The following is a 21,832-nucleotide window of genomic DNA, read 5'->3' on the forward strand; positions in this document are numbered from 1 at the left end:
ACGCTGCACGTCAAGTGTGAAGTCGATCAGACGAACGGTTGTCGAGATAATCGAAGAACGGACAGACAGACAGACAGATTCCTTCCTTTATGGTTAGATAAGTGCTTGTGGAGGAAGGGCGGTAACGTAAAGTAAAAACGAGAAAAAAAAAAAAAAGAATCGTCCAATTTCCGTTGGACGTAAACGGAGGGATAAGAAAATGTCAAGGAAGACGGTTGAGGTTTTCAAGAGGTGGCTCAAGCTTGTGATTCTTACGGACTGGATGGAAACACTTTGTTCAAGCCGTGGGGTCGGGGCAGGGTCGGGGTGGGGTGGGGTGATAAGTCAGGGTAAGTGCTTGAAGTTACAGGAGAGACATTCTGACCTCACATACGCATAATTCAATCTCATAAGCTGGAGCCGCGCCAGCACACGACACAGCGACTTCAGGGAGGAAGCAGGAACTCCGGCCCTGCCAACGAAAAAGCTGCCCCATTGGTCGAGTTCACAAATTAGTGCAATTCAATAAGAGACTACCGAACGTATGCTCTCTGAAAGCTGCCTGCACAAAAAATATGAGAACCAATGACGAGAAGAATTGCACACGCACACGCGCACACACACACACACACACACACACACACACACACACACACACACACACACACACACACACACACACACACACACACACACACACACACAAATAATAAAGCTAACATTAAAAGTCCATCCCATTGTACATTCATAAAACAGGTTGTAGGATAAGAGATGACGACGACAAAAGAAAAAAAAAAACAGGAGGAGAGACGGTTGCAAAGTCTTAGATGAGGTACCACAGGTGACCTCAGCGCTTCACGGCGGAGCACGACGACACCTGATCAACGTTATCCTGATTTAAGGTGCTCCCGCTCACAGGAAGCACATCAGCCGTTCTTGTCGCCGCCTTGTTTCTCCTGGAAGCAATGGTACATTTTTGAAAAGTTAAAGTTTTCCTCCATCTATTGAAACCAATACTCATAACAACACACTTTTATAATAATAATAATAATAATAATAATAATAATGTCATGTATGCAGCAGCTTTTATACATGAAATGGTCAAAGTGTTTTACATAAAAAAAGAGATTAAAAGGACTCCCCCCCCCCCCCCCCAATTACATACGAAGCGGATAAAAGGTTTAAAAGCTCAAAAGTGATTCAAATTTCGATAGACACTAGTGCAAAGAATTTAAAACATAAAAAGAGGAAATTGCGGATTGCGCTGGCCGATAAAACAATCTCAATCATTTTCACGATTAAATCTTCCACGAATACGATAAATTTATATTCAATCTTTTTTTTGAGTGCGTTTTTTCTCTACGTAAAGACGTTGCGTCTTCGAACAGCCAGTCATACAGCAGAGAAACAACCATGTGACACGAACAGCCAGTCATACAGCAGAGAAACCCGCCCTCCTCCCAACCCGAGCCGGGCGCGGCCCCCGTCCCCGCACACGGAGAGCAATTAAACAAAGAATTTGAGATTTTCAGTGACGTCTGGTCTGAGAGACTCCCTCGATCCACGCAAACGTCCCGGCATATAATCAACGCAGATTCGGGAACATTTCGGACTGTTCTCAGATGACAGTGATGATTATATTATAAATTTAAATGTATATAATACATAATTATATATTATTTATTTACCAGTTTTTTATTAACATTAGTATTTATTATTTAATTTATTCAGTGTTTAAACATAAAGCCATAAGAACAAACTAAACTGTAAATTGAGCATTATTACTATTATTATTATTATTATTAATAATTATAAATATGTCAAACAATATTAAAAAAAATACTGTGATAACATTTTTGGCCATATTGTCCTGCGTTAATGTAGATTAAAGAATAAATAAAATATATAAGTAAAAAAAACAATAAAACTAAAAAACTACTATTTATTTATAAAATAAAATAAAGTAGAGAATAACTACACATTTAGAAGAAAAAGTGCTGCTAATTTTGCTTTTAGCTGTTTATAAATGTTTCAAAATGCCCACTGAGCCTGCCTCTTAACATCTTTTGTAACAGCGTCTTGGGGAATAACTCACCCCGGTCTTGTGAAGTGCAGTTTCCTGGAGCCCAAACAGGGCGTTGCCCTGGCCCGCCTGCAGCGGTGAGGCCGTGGTGGAGGACAGCAGGTTGGGGGACTGGGCGAGCAGGGGCGAGGCCGGGGTGGAGGTGAGTGCTCCCGCCAGCGTGAGGCGCTGTAGCTCCCGCTGTCTCTGTTGCTGCAGCATCTGGTACACCACCACCTGCTGCTCCTAGTGGATAGGCACAGGGCTTCAAACAGCAGCAAACCAACTGGATCCCAGTGCAAAAAAATTCATTTTTATATGCACCATGGTGCCTTGTTAATTATAAAAAACACCAGCCGCTTTAATTAGCGCACAACAATAATACTCCTTAAAATATGAAAAAATAAAAAAATATTTTAGCCCACATTGGAATATACCAATATTTAAGTTGGGGTTTCTCAAAGGGGGAGTTATGCGTTTGCTCAAATCTTGAAAGGGGGGCATTGGAGACACGGGGGCAGAGGTTAGCTTTCTTAGTCACCACCACAGTGTCGAGAGGATCGGTGAACTCCAGTCATTGCAAATGCCAGGATGCTTGGGGCCCTCAAAGAGCGTGAACATTGCCATCGCAACCTAACGGTAGCTTTTAATACGTCACATAAAGCTGTCACAATTTCACGAAAATGGCTTGGAAAAACGAGAAAAAGGTGCCAGCAATAATTATGTTCATGAAAGTCTTTAAGAAAAAATAATGAAAGTAATGAACGCTTTGTGTAAATTCACAGAATATAACCCACATGGTGATTCTGGGTGGGACCTGAACATGAGAGTCTAGTGTTGAGAAAGAAACGGTTTAAGTGGTAATGTCTCATTCCGTGAAGAATCACTACTGCTATTTTACTCAACTCCTGCACAATCAACAAGCCGTAAAACGAACAAAGACTGTAAGGCGCCTGGGGCTGTGTGGGTCCTTACAGGAGTGAAGTTCTGCGACGTGAGGAACTGCTGGAGCTGCTGCTGCTGAAGGAGAAGCTGCTTCTGCTGCTCTGACAGGAGGGCTGACCTGTAACACAACAAGCATCACGCGCACACACACACACACACACACACACACACACACACACACACACACACACACACACACACACACACACACACACACACACACACACACACACACACACACACACACACACACACACACACACACACACAAATCAGCTAGCTCCAATAAACTGTTATTAACGGTGATAAAAAAAAAACCAGCAGCTGGTCACAGTGAGAAAAAAAAGCCCTTTGTTTTGCCTCTGTCTCGTAACATTCACACTGTCACACTACGCCGGGAAGAAATCACATGTTAGAATGTCAAGGCATTTAAGCAGCAATCCGTAAAATAATCCCATATTTGATATTTCATTTTATACTTTATATAAGAAGCAGCCTATTCATTGTTGGTGGTGGGGTCCACCGCTTTTCCCAGCAAGAATGCACTGATCGGTGATGTGCATGAGGTGAGACACCATGCAGAGACAGAAAGGCTTGCTGACGCTAGGCTGTAGCTGTCTTGTCTCCCGCAACCTTTCGCTAGTGGGCATACCCCCTGATTTGCATATCCAACTCCCATTGGGTAGTTTCTCATGGCACCACATGTAGCAAAGGCAGATTTTTTGAATATACAGTCTCTTTTTTTCTCCTATAACAATCCAACGAAACCTTTTTGACAAAAATTTAGGTCAGAAATGGGCCATGCCATTTTCTTGGATTTGTCGTCATGTCTCATTTGCATAAGGTTGAACTGAGGGCAACTTTTTTGTCGCTACACTCACTCTCGCCCTGTTCGCTGGATGTCACTGGCTGCCATAGACAATGAATGAGATCCTGATGCTTTTGTCTCAAGTGTGTGAAGAGGGGGAAAGGCAGCCACGGTGGATTTCATAAATCAGCTTAGCTAGTTGTGATCAGTAAACTGTTGATATGGATGAACGTTCACAAAAAAAGAACAGCAAAAAAATTCAAACGATATACCCCCTCAGTTAACCAATGGATCAGAAGGTGACAAACTTTCGAGAAAAGAGAGTGACCATCTTAGAGTGAAGACGAGGGTAAATACAGATGTTGGGGACAAAAAAAACCATTGCACTTTCAAATGCAATTCTGGGACTTATAGAGTAATCCACCAAACACAGACGATCTTATGGATTTCCACTTAAACTGGGGGCTACTTACGGGCTCACGCTCTTGGGTAACTGGAGGCCTTGTGCCAGCGCCTGGGGGTTCAGGGGCGGAGGTTGGGGGCGGAGCGCGGGCAGTGTGGGCTGGGGGGTGCCCTGCGCCGGGGACTGGATGACCCCGTTCAGACCGCCCAGCACGCCGTTCACGCCCAGCTGAGGACTTCCTGCCAGGGAGGACATCAGGCCAGTGCCGCCCGCCTGCCCCATGGAGCCCAGGCCGTTGAGCAGGGGCTGAGTGAAGGAGGCGGGGCTCTGCTGAGGGGGCGGGGTGCTCTGGAAGGAGAGGGAGGAGCTACTGCGGGACGGGCTGCCCGAGTGGAGCTCCTGGAACCAAGAACACAGAGCACGTCGTGAGTTATATGGTCCCTGTTTGCTTTTGGTTTAATATAAAACTCATGCAGGCACAGGAGTCTGCGTGAAGTGTGAAGATGGATAGATACTTCATTCATCCCCAGAGGGGAATTGTGGTGTTACAATAGCACACATCAAAGCAATAGCCAGAAATAATAAAGTCATAAAAAAACAAAAACTAGAACAATTTGGCATATGCAATAAACCACAAAAAAAAAAAAAAAAAAAAAATTTCAATAAACATTAATCTTCTGTACCTATAATTCACAGAAAATTGATTGTTGAAGTTAGCACAAAAAACAACGAACTTGCTACACTTAGATGGTCTGCAATTTAGATTTTTTTGTACACGCCAATAGGGCTTCATTCACAGAATACAATGCCAAATGTACTTTTAAATCCAACCTTGCAGTCTATGGTCCTAAATGGCAAGCACTATCGAGCTGCTACCATAAAAGCAAACAAAACAAAACAGAAGAACCAGAGATCTGAAGGAGGTGTGGGAGAATGCACTCACCTCAGAGGAGGTAACAAAGGAAGTATCAAGGAAGCAGCTTTTGGACAGAGGGCTCTTATTGGTGCTCAATGGGTCTGGGATAAAAAGAAGTGTAAAACAAAAGGGATAATACAATTTAATATACTTTATAAACAATTATTGTTTTTTGACCAGGCATATTACCAAATACTTCACATATAAATAAGTTTGGGCTGCTTAGCTAACAGCAAACACCATGTTGATTCAGGGAATGTAGAACCTCGGCAAGTCGGCCCTCTGACCTTGGACGGAGGAGAGGAAGCCCATCTGTGCAACGGCGTGCAAGGAGCCGTGGGCCTGCGGAGGGAAGGGCAGGGCCAGCTCCACGTTGAGCAGCTGCAGCCGCTCCTTCTTGGCCGTCAGGCTCAGAATCTGATCCTGGAGCCGCTGGTTCTCCTGCTGCAGGGAGTGCAGCGACTGGAGCATTTCCACGACTGCAGGGGGGAGAGGGAGTCATGTGTTTTTCATCTTTTTTTACAGACACACATCCATCCATACATTACAGCATGGAAAAAGGCTTTTGCTGTATTGGCACCTAGAATGTCGGTCATACTTTATCTCCCAAAACTGTAGATATGAAGCACCCGTACCTCACTACTTTTAATGGGATGGATGTGAAAGGGGTCATGATGACTAGAGGGATTGAAACAAGTGCTGCCTTATAATACCTAAATTAATGGGTTTTTTTTAATTGTCATTGATAAAAGATGTGTTTAACTAGGTGAACATGTATAAAGAATAGTGTAATATGGATTATGAGTGCAAAAAAAGATTGTAATGAACATCATGAAAACATTCTGCGTGAATATCATAAACAAGTAAAAAAAACAAGTATCTGTTTCCATTTAACATTATGAGGATGTAAAAAGGAGCGATCTGATGCATGCTGTATGGGTGAGAGTTAAGGAACGTGCAGTATAGAAATATTAGGACAGTTAAGTGAGGTAGAGGGAGGACTGAAAATGGAAGGAAAAAGAAAGTGAATAAAAGGCTGGAAAGCGAGGAAAAATAAGTTGCTGAAGTTGCTGGACGTGGAAAGACAAAATAAGTTGGAAAATGAGTAAGAGTGGGCAGTGAAAGGGTCCAGGAATGATTTATAAGAAGTAAGAGAGACAAAATAGGAAGAAAGAACCTTTAGGAGAAAAATGAAATCACGATTGTGATTGTGCGGCCTGAAAATAGCGTTTTAAAGTATACCTTCTTCTGCTGTGCTATTTTTACTGTCAGTGATGGCGCTGTGACAGGCTTTCACAATCTTTCAATAATAGTAGTAGACACTGTATTCACACCAACATACAAAGGTGCAGTTAAAAATAAAGAAAGAAAAAAAGGGTAAATAAAAATGTACCACTGCTTCAAATAGCCTAAAAATAACACAAATCAAGAGAGTGGGACGCAAACTAAATCTTTGTGTCTCCGGGTCCTAAAACGTTGTCTTACAGAACTTACTCAAAACAGCCATAAAATCAGAGGCAACAGGATTGTCCTTTCTCCCCCCTTTAAGTTTTTAATTCCAAAAATCACGAGGATAGCAGTTTGAAAATTGTCATTATTATTGTAAGTAACGTAGAAGCAGGGTCCGTGTGCAGGGCACAACAGTGTCTTGTCTATTGAGTCATTTTTTGGTGTTTGAAGAATAAGAGAAGTCCTCACAGTGCTTTCATCTCATCAATGAATTAAATGTGGGTATTAATGGTCTGCGCTTTGTTTAAAGGAGAATAGAACAAAGCGCAGCGCAGTGCCTCAGTCATACCCTGCACATATATACCAGATTAGATTAAGTCACAATGCGCTCTGCTCCACTATTTCTGGTGGCTCTGTTCCACTACTTCCTGTTCCTTCCGTCCATTCAGAAAAATGTTGCGGTTTGTTCCCAACTCTTCCTACAGATATGCACAAATGTTCATCAAACTTGGACCACAGCGTGTCTGGACTGCCGACTATACAATTTATTAAGTTTCAGGTCTGTGGGTTTCACGGTTTCTGAGTGCCAGGCACCTTCAGCTGGAGAATGGCTAGAATAATAATAATAATAATAATAACAACAACAACAATAATAATAATAATAATCTGAATAAAAACAAAAGGGTTATGGCAATTTTTGCTGAACCCCTAATAATGGAGTAAGCCCACTCACTGTTAACGCCCATCTCTCCATTGCTGTGTTTCTCCAGCAGGAGCTCGATGTGGGCGCTGGCCGGGGGGACGTTCTCAGGACGGGCTCGGACCCCGGCGCCGACCCCGTCTCTCTGGTCGAACAGCAAGGGAAGACAGCTCATAGGAGACCTGAGGGAAAAGCACCAGGAAGAGAGGAACGCTGTCACCTGACCGGGGCAACGGGGAAAAGAAGGTGACTCAAAGGATGGAAAGAGGGGAAAGATGGGTTGCCGACAAGAAAACCCAAATTTCAGCTGAATTTTAGTTGGAAGGCTCCGAAATTTTTTTTTAAGCCCATTGCCCTTCTGAATGGAATTCCGGGACTTGCAGTGTAATCTACCCAACACAGACAATCTTGTGGATTGCCATTTTAAACTTGAATCAATTAAGCCAAATTACATTTTAGTTTACAAAGTGGAAGTCGTAAAAATGTAGCTTTATTTCATACATTTAGTCATATGACCATGTACAGCCATGTCCTCGATCAAGACACTGACTGATGCTTTACCTGCCCACTCACTGCTCTACATAACAGCAAGGGCCCCAATGTCAAAACATGTGAAAACCCTGTGTCACAGGAATAAAAAGTAAGGAACAAGGCTTACTGAGAGGAAAGGCTCTCTCTTGGCGAGTTTCCCTGACAAGGGAAGCGACAGTCATCAAGGTCGGACTCTGCGAGGAGAGCGAAAGAGAGGAGAAAGCTTAGATCTAAGCGTAAGTCATGACTTTTTTTTTTTTTTCCTCATATAGTCTCTTATATAGATTCAAGATTCAAGAGGTTTATTCGTCACATACATATACATACTTTCATACATATATGCAGTGAAATGTAATGCAACGCACCCGGTGATTACACACAATATGTCCTAGGAAAATTTCTTTCTACTAGACCAACTAACTGATTCCTAAAACGTAATACAGTAAGTCGAATACTTATAGAATCAAATAAAAAAATATAGAACAAAATAATTATAAAATAATAGCATGACGTCTCTCTATGCGCTTCCCATCTGATATATTTGATGAATACCCCTCTTACCTGGAAGTGAGGTTTGGGCTTGGCTCAGTAGTGGCGGCAGGGACGGGGCTGTGGAGAAACAGCTGGCGAAAGGTTGAGTGGATGTCAGGTTATAGGAAGAACTGGACCCTGCGTGGACCTGGGACACAAACACACACAATACCAGGATGTCACGAGAGGCATTAACATTCTGACAAAGGAAGATGTGGGCGCGCAAAAAACATTCAACTGGAGGGACCAAGCCTTTCAACTGGGGAACTGGGATGGGATATCTTGTGACACCTATTTTGGCCAATTGACTGGTGTACAGTAACACCAGAGAAGAAGAAAAGAAAAGAAGAAAAGTCATTAATAAAAGTGATTTTATGATTTAATTATAAGCTATTTAGTAACAGTGGCAGGGGAGGCAGCAACTGAATGCTGGTCAGGAGGTTGACAAGGCCAGAATATGAAAAGGTCATATTTTTCTTTAATATTTGTCTAAATTATGTTTATTATGTAACTTTATAGTAAGAAGCTTGCACCGTTGACTGGCACATCACTGAATAACACTGGGTTGACCAAAAAAACAAAACAAAAAAAACAACCAAAAACAAAAAAAACAAAACCCAAATAAAACAGCTCATCCTTTGACCTGTTGGAAAAACCAAATTACTCAAGGATAAACAATCAATAAATGATTCAGTAACTAAATCACTAAATAAATCTACAATTTTATTTCAAAACAATCCACAAAAGTCATACCAAAAGACAAATGCCACATTTGATTTTTTTTTTTTTCGCTTCATCTCAGAATGTCATTTTTCATAATCCTAAGCTTCATTTCCCAGCGACACATTTTCAGATGCATTTCCCCAAATATATGCATCACTTATTGATTCAATGGTTACAGTTGAGTAATTTGGGCCAAATGTGTAACCCAATTACCTGCGTATTTGAAACAGATGTTAATGAAGGGAAGGGGAGCGTGGGCACATGGGACGGAAGGAGCCCGGAGGAGAGAGGGGTGCTGCACACGCCTCCACCTAGGGCCAAGGAGGTGCTACACAGCCCGCCGCCGCCCAGGGACAGAGGGGTACTACAAACACCCCCACCAAGCGACAGGGGGTCCTTCATACTGGAGTACATGCCTTGCAAAGTCAAGAAACACAGCAAAGAAAGAGAGAGAGAGAGAGAGAGATTGAGAGAAAAAGACAGCATGAGAGAGAACAGGACAGAGAAAGAGAGAAGAGATTAGTGCTGGGCGAATGACCTAAAAAGGATATCATAATATTTTAGTGTGTATATTTACGTAAAAATTATAATGAATGAAGGTTGAACTTGGCTCAACTGGGAAAGAAATCTACCTACATAAATAAATAATAACAAATAAGAACATAAATTTCGTGAGACAACCAATATTCTGAGTTAAAAGGCTATTACCCGAAAAGAAACAAAATAGCTTCTTTCCTATATTTGAAGAGGACCTATTATAAAAAAAAACCACATTTGCAGTGCTTGTGCACATACATTTGGGTCTCTGATGGGCCCGCTAACACACAAACTGTGAATTAAGACAACCCAGTCAGTTTTTTGTGAGCTGTCTATTTCAGAAAACATGTGGTGAAACAACCTGTTTTGCAGCCCCTTCCTACGTCAAGTGGGCTTCAGTAGAATTAGAACCGCCTCCCATCTGACTAACTCTCCACCCACGCCAACAGTTTGCCTTAGGCAAAATGTTGACGTGTGAAAAGTGTCCCCATTACGCACAGTGCTTGTTTCGTTCCATAAGGAAACAGAGTAAAATAAAATAACCTACATCTAAAATAAAATCACACTGTTTTTGCCAACGCAAGCGCGCTGTAGGCACTGTCCGAGCGGGAGACGGCCGCAAATTGCGCCCTGATCGCTCCCTCTCACTCGGGATGGCGCGCTCGGCGGCCGCCTATGTCGCCTACAGGAACAGCCGGCCCTGCACCCACGGCTGGAGGATGACAAGCACCGCTGGGAACTTCTCTGTTGGTTTACAGGCCAGCACAAATCTTTTGAAAGAGGAATTAACACCAACTGTCCGTGAAAAAACTCTGCTGTGTGTATGCGGTAGATAGACTGTAGGCTGGGGCAGGTGATCTGCTGTGCGTTTCTCCAAACAAAACCCAATAAAAATAGTGTGTTTTCATTGTAGATTTATTTATTTTAGGTTTTATTTTCCAAAACAAAAAATCCCCGCGTGCTGTGTCCTGCTGCGGTGTTGGCAACCAAAGTGGGAACAAACTTTTAAATTAGGCCTTGTAGATCTAATATGAGTGAAGATTCAGCAACTGGATTGCTTATTTCTCACCTCAAATTTGTTCAGAAACAGGTTTTTGTGGACTGATAAGGTGAAATCAGTGAACGTTTACGGACTAAACCCGTAAGTAAAGCTCAAACCCCATTGGCTCACAGAACCCGGAACTTGTGCTCAAACCCCATTGGCTCACAGAACTAGGGGCCTCAGGAGGATGGCGCCACCCACTGAAACAGCCCGTCCTGGAACAGGGTGGTTTACAGGCATGTTTGAATTGCTAGAATGCATAATCTGAGTGGTATTTTAATTTTAAAATGTTTTGGGGACCTCAGAGACCTATATTAATTTGTTGAAATGGAGTGTAATAGGTCCCCTTAAATTGACTGCTCTACTACAACATTCGCTCCATATAGAGTATTACAAGATGAGCCATAACTCTGATGCTGAGTTAGCATATGCTTGTATGTGCAATGGAAAAGTTTTAAGCCTTTACAAAATATCACTGGGGCTCAGAGTGTGACTCTGAGGTTAACAGACAGTCATACTGGCGTATTTTTTCTGTCTCCATGCAACGCTTGATTTCCAGTGTGCACGCAGTGTGCTCGGCGCACAGGAAGCCCGAGGGTTACCACACACCCACTGCTAGACTCACCGGAGCCGAGAAATGAATTTCCACGGCCTGTGGAGAAGCTGCCAGCAGAGGAGGAGGAGAAGGAGGACGAGGTGTTGGCAGGTGGGGGCAGGGTGCAGGGGAAGGCAGGATGGGGAATGGAGGACGGGCTGGGGTGGAGTGAGGAACTTAAGGCCGGGGGAGCGGGTGTGGGCGTGGGGTTATGGTGGTGATGGTGGTGCTCCACGTCCCTCCTCTCACGGTTCTTGCTGCCCCGCGGCCGACCCGGGCCGTGGCGACTTTTCTTGTTTCCCCGGTGCCTCCTCTCTCGAGGCAGGAGCGGGGGCGTGGCCTTGCCCTCCGGGTCCTCCTCCTCCAGGATCGGAGGCGTGGTCAGGTGGGAGGGCTTGGTGAGTGACTTGGAGGGCTTGTAATCCCCCGAAGAGGACATCTTGCGGATTTTGCTGCTGCTTCCGAGCGCCGAGGAGGAAGTGATGCGCATGATGGATCCAAATGTGGAGATGGTGACCTTGGTCTCAAACGGGCTGTCGTTCCCCTCGGACCTGTCGTGACCCTGTGAGCCCATCAGGGGTCCCTCAATGGGGGTCAACGCCGGGGGCTTGATGTATTTTGTGTCTTCTTGTTCCTCCTCGTCTTTTTCTTCTTGCTTTCCGTCTTTCTCGTCCTCCTTGTCTTCCTGGACTAGTGTCCTGCGGTGGCGCTCCTTGCGGTCCTCGCCACTGTGGTCGTCCGCCCCTCGGTCGTGGTCGCGCTCGAGGCGGGCAGAGGAAGAGAGCTGGTGGAAGTCCTGGGCCGAAGACAAGGAGCTACCTACAAGTAAGACACAACTACGCTGTGGTCAAAAGTAAAAGGAGAAATAAGTCATCGCAAACCCGAGAGGAGGATGTTATGACAAACACGTTAAACGTGAAAGGGGTGGAAAATTGTGTGTCCATTACAGACATTGCTCTGAACCAGATTATAACTATTGTGTTGTACTCGGGGAAACGTTTTGCCTTCCCTGGCGTAAATTAGCTGTGGAGTACCTCAGGGTTCCCCGCTCGATCTCCTATCTTTGATAACCTTGGTACCTGTGTTGAATGGGCTGGAGGAGCAGGAGGACGAGGAACAGCTCTTGCCGGTGCTTCCAGTTTTCTTGCTACGGTGACTGAGGCCGTGAGAGCTCAGCTTTTTGGACTTCCCCTCACTGTCCTTACTGCTGTGGTGACTGGAGGACAGCTACACCAAAGCAGACAGGTCACAGGGGGAGAGAGAGGAAAAAAAAAAAAAATAGTCAGCTACACAGTACTAGTCTTGACAATCGTGTCCACAGGACACGTCAGTTCGCTGAAACTTTAAATGCATCCAATCAGGGTAGGCAGTTCCTACCTTGTCTATGCTGCTGGTCATTGTAGAGCTGAGGCCATCAGAGGGCTTCTTGTGTCGCTCTTTTTCCTTTTGGCGCATCTTGTCCTTATGACTCTGAAAAGTTGGGAATTTACTTTTGTACGTATTAAAAACAAAGGCCCAAAACGGCAAAGGAATGAAATGAGGCAATACGGTTCAAACATTCTGTCAAACCCACTGATATGGACAAAATATACTTGTTTTTTTTAACACTTAAGTGCCTACCTTCCTCTGCTTGTGGTGGTGATGTTTGTCCTGAGAAGGAGAGCTGGCACATCCTCTGGGGTAGCTGAAGGAACTACCTGAATTATCACTGGAGCGTAACTTCTTCTGCTGCAAAATCCCAAGGAACAGATGTGGAAAGAAAGTCAAGGGGATCTGCGGCTGCAGTACAAATACAGCTTTTCAAGCCTTTCCTTGAATGACATTTTAATGCCACATGAAATGGCACATTTTCAAGGCATGTAACTCTGATAATAAAAGACAGAAAATTGGTATCTTGAAAATGGGAAAATTCCTTGTCTGTACACACAAAGTACTGAGCAGCTCAAAATAATAATTAACACTGTGCTTACAGTATGAAGGGCAATTTGGGAGCACCCTGCAGCAACAACATTTAAACACTGAACTGAAGAAAAACATCCACTTTAACTTCATATGGTCCTTAAAACCTACATTAAATAAGTTAATCTGAGGGGTTCACCACAGTTGTGTTCCCGGGTCCCTGAACGGCGACGGACCTTACCATCTTACTGTAATGGTGCTTGCAGTAGCCACAATATTTCACGTTGTCTGCCTCTGGGCCTTCCTCCTCACAAAGCAAACCAGCCATCTGGGCACTGCCAAGAGTCACAGGGTCACACAGGTGAACAGAGATCCAACACACACAATCCCCGAACGCATGAGAATAAACACACACACACACACACACACACACACACACACACACACACACACACACACACACACACACACACACACACACACACACACACACACACACACACACACACACACACACACACACACACACACAGAGACACAGACACAAACCTGTTATGTTACGACCGTCATCCCTGGTCAGATTTGTTTTACAAGATACATTTTTTATTGTTTAGACGTAATCTGAGCCCGTAGCGAGATACAGACACTGTAAAAAGATAGGAAACACACGCAAGGGAATGTAGAGAAACAAATACCGACCGATAGAGTCAGATGTCAGTCCAACTCCAGGTTCAAATAGGATTTTGGTATCAAGAGAAAGAAAACATCAATACACAAATGGAATATGGAGCCAATTATAAAACATGCCAGATGGAGAAAAATGTAGATGCCAATCAGTACTTTTTGGTAAAAGTAATGAATGCCGTCAGTACGAGAAATTGGAGTTGGTGTGGGTAGTGCTAACGTGGTATTGTGCACCCCTGCAAAATGCGTACCAGGTGACATGGAAGGCTTGTCTGCAGCCCTGTCTGTTGCAGGTCATGCAGGCTCCGCAGGCGGCTTTGCTTTCCCTCCCGTGGTCCTCGCAGATATAACACGTCTAAAAGCCGAGACAGAGAGAACGGAAAAGTAAACAACACCCTCAGAAGGAAATGGTCATTCTGCATACGTTGACCTGAAACTGCTTTGTCAACAAAACCTAGTTGTTTATATGTGTGAGAAAAACACACACTTCACGAACACATATGCTAGGTGATGCCTGACGCCCCCCCCCCGGCACATAAAACAGTGAAACTCGAATTCACGTGCACACGCACACTCACATACACAAAACTCTTTTCCACTTCTCTGTGAGCCTTTCCCCAGGCGGGGGGGGGGGGGGGGGGGTTGACAGGCTGGGTGCAGAAGAGGCCTAGCAACAGGTGCTGGACAAAGGAACAGCAGGCTCTTTACCTTCCTCCTCTCTCTCTCTCTCTCTCTCTCTCTCTCTTTATGCCCCTTTCTCTCCTCTGTGATTATAAGATGTCAGCTATGAGTTGAAAGGCCGAAATAAATAAAAAAAAGAATACGCTCAGGTATGTAAAATGGAAACTGCCTTTTGAGTTTTCACTTTCTGCGGAAACGCAGTCCAGGAATGCAGCAGTGGATCTGGCTGAATTGCTCTGACAGTAAAAACCTGCATGTAATTTAATGTAGCTGGCAGAGGAACAGGAGACGGAGCGAACAGACAATCACATGTGCGCGCGCACACACACACACACACACACACACACACACACACACACACACACACACACACACACACACACACACACACACACACACACACACACACACACACTTGTTTGCAAGTAGTGTGCACACAAACACACACTCACTTATACCTACAGTATGCACACATGCAGATGTTAACCACTCAGGCCAAGGCAAAAGCACTTTAAATAAATAAAACATTTTAATGAAAAGATCTGTGGGTGGATCTTTTATATCAATGTGTTTTCAATGGCATTGCGCAGGACTTTTTTTTTTTAACCCTGGCGACTGCTGGATGTAGACTATCACCTTTAGATACTACCTAGAGACCACACAATGGAGAGTAAGGGCGGTAAAGGTGTACATTTACATGGTACCTGAGATGTATGCAAATGCATAATGCCCTAAATCCAGGATGTAGTTAGATAAATACCCATGCTGTTTGGGGTCAAATCTGGATACAATGCAGAAAGCCATAAACTCCTTGTTGCATATCTACTACATAAAGCACATTGGGGACTATCTAATCATTGTTTCAAGAGATACTGCTCTTCAATCTGTAACGTTATGCTACACAAATATATTTGTAATAAAAACTTTCCAAGTTGTCAATATGGTATAACTCAGACCTTTACACATATTGTACCAAGATTTTAAAGATTAATTTTGAATCTATTTAAAGTCTCAAAGGCGTTTTCTCTCCAGATAAAATAAAACAACACTGTTGATGTTGGTGCTTTACCTGGACAGCATAGAAATAGAACAAGCCTGAAACAGAAATGTTCTTCCTTGTGAAGAGCCCAACAATTTAGAGTCTGGACCTTGACTCTTCCCAATTGTGTTGTGTTTGTCCTTATGAAAACAAAGCCCCTCCCTCCTGCTCCAGGGCGAACACAAACATGCTCTCCTTGATCACGCACCGAAGTGAAGGCAGAACGACAGGAGAAATGATCCACTCTGAGCCCAATCAGAGAGAAATAGCGCAACTCTGTCTAAAGAAGATGATACTGGTGATAAAATGGTTCATATAGGTCAGTGGCTTTAAAGCTATTTAGGTAATTATGGTCTGAAACAAAGCAGAGCACTCTATAACGTGCTGAAGATACACACGACAAAGAACAACTCAAACATGTTCAAGCTTTAAAAGCAACACCTGAAGGCTAAACCTTACAAGGTCTAAAGTGAGACGTGAAAATAAAGTGCAATGAACCGCAGAACATCACGCAACCTTGGCTACAATACACAGTAGATGGAGAAAGAGCATGTGACTGCAAAATTGTCTGCATGCGGGTGTGTGTGTGTGTGTGTGTGTGTGTGTGTGTGTTCATGTGTGTGTACCTTGATGTATCTCTCGTGGGGGACGAACTGGAGGACGATGGGCTCCATGGTGAGGACGTTGGCAAACTGCACCTCTGGGATGTAGAGCGCACACACCACATGGGCCCAGCCTGCCAGGGAGACGGGTGTTTGAAATACCCCTTTCCCACTGCACCAAAACCTGGTAACACCCGCTTACAATCGGCATTAGTCACCAGTGGGAAAGAAAAGCCCGGGTTTCAGTCCCCGGTCAAATGACCCGGCAATAGACCCGGGTTTTAATCGGCTCTACCTCCGATCGGTTCTGATGTAACAGAACACCCAGGGCGACCCGCTGAATTTGGCCCCTTTACCTGCACGATGCGTGTTGAAGTTCTAGACGTTGCCGCATAAACAGACGGGAATACCAGTGTATCGTTCCATCATTTCATATCCCGTTTAGAATCCAAAACCAAAATCAGAAATGATTGACTTTTTTCCGCATGGGGCGGCCATGAAATGTTGTGAGTGTGGGGATTTGCACCGTCGGGAGCACAGCGGAGAATCCTCCCGCTCCCCGCCACCGAAGGACCGGCGCGCGCGCCGGCAGCAACAAGTATCCGTTCGCCAGTGCTCTATGCAGCTTCTACTGTAGTGTTGGGTCATTCATGACTAGGTGATTCTTTTGAACGGCTCAAAATACTTTTTTTTTTTTTTTTCAAGTTTTAAAGTTTTATGTTGTTGTTTGTTTAAGTTGCTGTCTCCTCTACTGTTTTATTCCCAAACCCACTGGAACCATGACACGCCCCTTTTCCTGGCGTGTTTGTGACAATGAACATGATGCGCCAGAAGAAGAAAAAAAAAAAAAAAAAAAAAAAGAGGCATTTCTCCTGGCAATGGGAAAGGTGTCAATCGTCTATTTTAAGCGGGCCCGGGTCAACCAGCTAATTTTGGTGTGAAAACGGTGTATGTGTGTGCTGTAAAATACAGAACACAACTGTCACATGTGCTCCAGTCCATTCAAGTCACAAAAGTGCTGCTATTCCTTGTTGTGGGGCTTAAAAGTCCTTCCTCAAACCGTCTCATTTAATTAATCTCTCCTTCATGTATGAACTCGACTTAGCAGGCGAACCCAATAAGGCATCCCCCATTTTGACCTCCATTAACCTGTTAAGCCGGCGGGTCCACGGCGCAGTCCATGTTTGATGAGCTCTTGCATGCTCTGTTTTTAAGCTGAGTATCAGTACAGTAAGTACTGTGTAACTTTGGTGTTCGGATACGAAACCGCAGCAAAAGTGCGTCATACTTTACGGCACTACATCACTTCCTTGATGCTTGGCCCTTTTGCCTGGTAAAATGTATTTAAAAAATATACATAATAACGTTAAACAAAATGTCCATCAAGTCCCCCCACTTGGGGTCGTAACCCCAAGGTTGAGAATGACTGCAAAAAGGTTTCACAGCTTTCAAATAAAGGTGATTTCTCAGAAGAGCGGGTGATTCCAACACATTATGCTCCAAGTGTGAAACCCATTCAAAACACGAGGAGAGAACTCATAAGGTTGTGGGCGAGCTTGAAGGAGGAAAACAGGGAAACACAGGGAAGCCAGATCAGGACGGGCGTTCAAGGTTAAAACTTGATTCCGTGTGGATATTTACCTCCGCTGTCTGTCCTTTTCAGGGCGCCATCTTTATGAGGACACAGTTCGCATCTCTGGGGGTATGAGCGAGAGCGAGAGTTTACAGAAAACCCCGGCAAAGAGAAAAACACGAGATGGAAATTATGGTGGAGGGGTCCATCCGCGCCGGGGTACTCACCACTCGAGCCGCTCTCTCCTGGGACTCGCACTTCCGACAGAACCACGGCCCAGTGGGCACCTGGACAATACCATAGCACGCTGACACACACACACACACACACACACACACACACACACACACACACACACACACACACACACACACACACACACACACACACACACACTAATTTGTCTTGCTTCATCAGACAGGCTCAGGCAGTAGAGACACTGCAGGGTGTTTTATTGGCTTTGCATCATATCAACAGATCCCATGAAGTCATCTCACACGTGTACAGTCTGAAGCTCTGCTCTACGTCCATAACACCTCCTCAAAATGTCACCAGAGATGCGGACACTTTATTATATCAGCCATCTGACGTTTAACTGATAACAACGGGTCTTGGTTTCCAAAGCAAAAAGGTCAGGATACTCAGTATTAACGGTACTTGTACTTTTCGATATGTATGTACAGTTAAGAGTGAGCACTTCTATACTTTTCCTTCAGTAGAAATGCTGCACTCACTGGTCGCCTGGGTTTTGGGTTTTTGGGTGAATTGTAAGTCCCAGGACCAAGATACGGCTCTGAGTGCTTATTCCACTGCAGAAATGCAGGACCTGGCCCGCTTCACACACATTGTAAATAGACTTTATTACCGTGTATTACCTGACTGCCCAGCTCGTGGCAATATTTTTTCCATCGTACATTTTGGTTTTACTTGTTTTTATCTGTTTTCTCCATTTTACTGTTCGCTCAGTAGGAACAGAGTCACTGACAACCGGAACCAGCCTGTTTGTGTGTAAACACACTTGGCCGATAAAAGCCTGATTCGGCCTCTTCTATTCTGTGTGTGTGTGTGTGTGTGTGTGTGTGTTAAACGTTTTACAATCCATTAAACGGAGATAGATGCGATGCTGATCTATCAAAGCGTGTGGACACACCGGGACCTCCGACATCACAGTGTTTGAGAACAAACAACAACAACAACAACAACAACAACAACAACAACAACAAAAGAGGCCTCGGCTCAGGAAGCTAACTCGGTACCGAGCAGAGCCGAGCTGAGCCGGACCGGACCGGACCCCCAGCGGCCCGGCGCCATAACAAGACTCCGGCTCGACGTCAGAGTGTGTGTTTGCGCGCGTGTGTGTGCGTGTGTCAGCGCGTGGAAGGAAACAACACCCCTCCCACACGTAAACACAAGCACACACACACACGCACACACGCACGTAGGCACGTAGGCAACTCCCGCTCCGGTCCATCCCTCCTCTAAACAACCACCACCACCACCCACCACCCCCGGGGCGCTCCACCCTGTTGTTGTTACCTTGGTGCACGGCCACGCTGCAGCCGTGTCCGTCGCAATACACCAGCGGGTTCTCCGCCCAGCCGCGCTCGTCCGAACACACGCAGCAGCCGCCGACCATTTCCCGCATGCTGCTCCCATATGATACGCTGCTCGGCTCGGCGACGCCACGGACCGCGCCGGTTAGGAGGTCGGGGCCGGTGGGGGGGGGGGGGGGAGATGGGAGCGGGTGGCTTGTCAGGTGGTGCCGGACTCGGACGGCGCACGCAGCATGGTCGCGGTCGGTTCGCCCGCGGTTCGGCGGTGCCTCGGCCCCGGGGAAGAATGGATCTCGGCGTGGGGTTCCGACGCGGCCAGTTTTCCGTGATGTCCGCCCCCCTCCTCCTCCTCCTCCTCCTCCTCCGCCGCCTCCTCCTCCTGTAGAGCCCGCTCACTGCGCATGCGCACATCTGTTTCGCCGAGGCGCGACGCACGACGACACTTTATTTTTCCCTCGACGGGTTTTTTGTTTTTTTTCAATTATTATTTCCGCCTAGTTTTTGAATTATTACAGTGTTATGAAGCGGTGGTAAATTTAAATGAATAATGAATAAATAAACAGATAAATAAATAAATAAATACAGAGGTGGGAGAAATAGTGAAGTACGCACATCCTTTAGCCGCATTCAGCGGCTGTTATGTTAAATGGCGCCATCTCTCGGTCAATTGTTGGCACCTCATTGTACCAAATGGGAAAAAAAGAACCCTTTCTGATTTCATTCTCCTATTAATTGCAAAGTATGCCAAGTCAACCAAATGATAGAATAAACAAACCTTTTTTTTTTAAAACCAATATATTGCTGTCTTTATACAAACAATTTAGAGTTATACTAATACCCCCAGCTGTTATGTTTGTGTATAGTAATGCGTTGTACTTCCAACGAATATAAATGAATACTAAAGCTTGCCACAACGAATACTGCACCTTACTGTCGATAAATCCTTTGTATAAGCCCATTTAGTGTCATCTATATTTTCTTACGTAATAATTATTTTACTGTACAATATTGTGATAGGACTATCATTTTTTTTTTTTGGTTACCTCTTTAGTTGTTAAGATAGGCCTATGAAGAGTGTTTTGTGAAGATCCGCCGAATCTGTGTCAAATTTAACCCCGGTGCAGTCAGTAGAGGTCACTACATCTTCAATGATGATTCTGCCATCGGGGGTTTGTGGCTGCTGCCTGGTTGGAGACATCATGTCTGGTTACAGTGGTTACACGTGAGACCGGGGACCATTCAGAACCGGGTCCAGCGGTGGGGGGGACTGTGGGGGGGGGGGGGGGGCTGGGGGGCTGGGGGAGGTCCTTAAATGAGGTTCCTCAACAAAGACAAAAACTTGACCCCGCTCCCCTCCAACGGGTCCTGTTAACGCACAGGGTCCGGAACAGAACATATTGTACCAACTCAAACTCATCGAATGTCTCCATACGCCATCCGGAACAAGATCTACAAATCTTCTTCTGTGCCAAAAAGATGCAACTGGCCTTCCCTTTCAAAAGGAGCACTGAGACTGATAAGGTGGAGTATCTAAATTAAACTATGACGTCGGCTGCTTCGCGCGTGTCATTTATCTTCAGACACAAAGAAAGAAAAGGGAACTGTTTCTGATAGAGGAGACTGATAATGCCCTGGCAGCTGGATGAGGCTCACACCCTGTTCTGGTTTGGAGGCTTTGAGGTGTGACTGCGTCCCTTATTTTACATTTGGTTTGAGTAAAGCCCTCAGCCTGGTTCGCTGGTGTTGTTTAACCCTCTAGATATGGGGCAGATCCGCCATCATAATTTTCTCATTTCTAAATTCTACAGAACACGTAAAATATCCAGCTCTTGTTGTTATACATCGATTCTTACGGCAAAAAAAATTGAATCCTGCATGATCAGTAACATACATTCTCATTTATTACATTTATTTTAAGATATCCATTATGTGCTTTCTGGGCACCATAAAACACACTGCACTTTATTGCCTGGTGGCTGGTTACTTGGATATTTTAAAGATGGAGGAACCCAGATGTTGCCACAGTTCAAAAAAAGGTGTCGAAAACGTCTTCTGAAAAACAGTGAACGTGTGGATTTGAGCGTGCAGCCGACACGCTGCGCCGCGCAGAGCGACGCCTTTTGAAGCCGTCGACTTGGCTTTGCTCAAAACCGCAGCCTCGAAGGAATCATGTGAACCTTTCAGATAATGCACTTTTATTTCTGGAAGTGACAGCGGCCTCGTTCGGTGCAGCTAAATGTTTCTCAAGCAGACATGGTCTGCGAGCGAGAAGAAGAAAAAAAACACCACTGGTGTCTCTTTTTCACATATTATAGATTGCAGATACAGACAACAGGAAAACACTGGAGAACACATAGACAGCAAATGTAACACATTTATCTTGCTACCCGAAATGTGTGTGTGTGTGTGTGTGTGTGTGTGTATATATATATATATATATATATATATATATATATATATATATATATATATATATATATATTAATATAGCAAAAGCACAGCTGAAATATCAGAACAAGTAGAATTGATGTTCCCAAAAGAAGTAAAACTACTCCCAACTTAAGACATCTACAGGCCATC

General features: G+C 44.7%; 1 protein-coding gene across 1 annotated transcript; it reads right to left on the reverse strand.

The window, feature by feature from the left end:
• Positions 1 to 678: 678 nt before the first annotated feature.
• Positions 679 to 19,344, reverse strand: LOC307228679 (protein AF-17-like; the record flags this gene model as incomplete). Its single annotated transcript, XM_079998434.1, has 20 exons — positions 679 to 935; positions 2,075 to 2,287; positions 3,017 to 3,104; positions 4,268 to 4,596; positions 5,141 to 5,214; positions 5,401 to 5,592; positions 7,296 to 7,444; positions 7,921 to 7,987; positions 8,355 to 8,472; positions 9,261 to 9,463; positions 11,252 to 12,040; positions 12,301 to 12,448; positions 12,599 to 12,691; positions 12,842 to 12,949; positions 13,362 to 13,455; positions 14,056 to 14,159; positions 16,151 to 16,260; positions 17,768 to 17,822; positions 17,927 to 18,006; positions 19,236 to 19,344. The coding sequence occupies 20 exons, from the start codon at positions 19,342 to 19,344 to the stop codon at positions 906 to 908; spliced, it is 3,153 nt and encodes a 1,050-aa protein (XP_079854560.1). The 3' UTR covers positions 679 to 905.
• Between the last annotated feature and the right edge of the window lie 2,488 nt (positions 19,345 to 21,832).

The sequence above is a fragment of the Zeus faber genome (genome assembly GCF_960531495.2).
Source record: "Zeus faber genome assembly, chromosome: 4".
NCBI classification, from domain to species: Eukaryota; Metazoa; Chordata; class Actinopteri; order Zeiformes; family Zeidae; genus Zeus; species Zeus faber.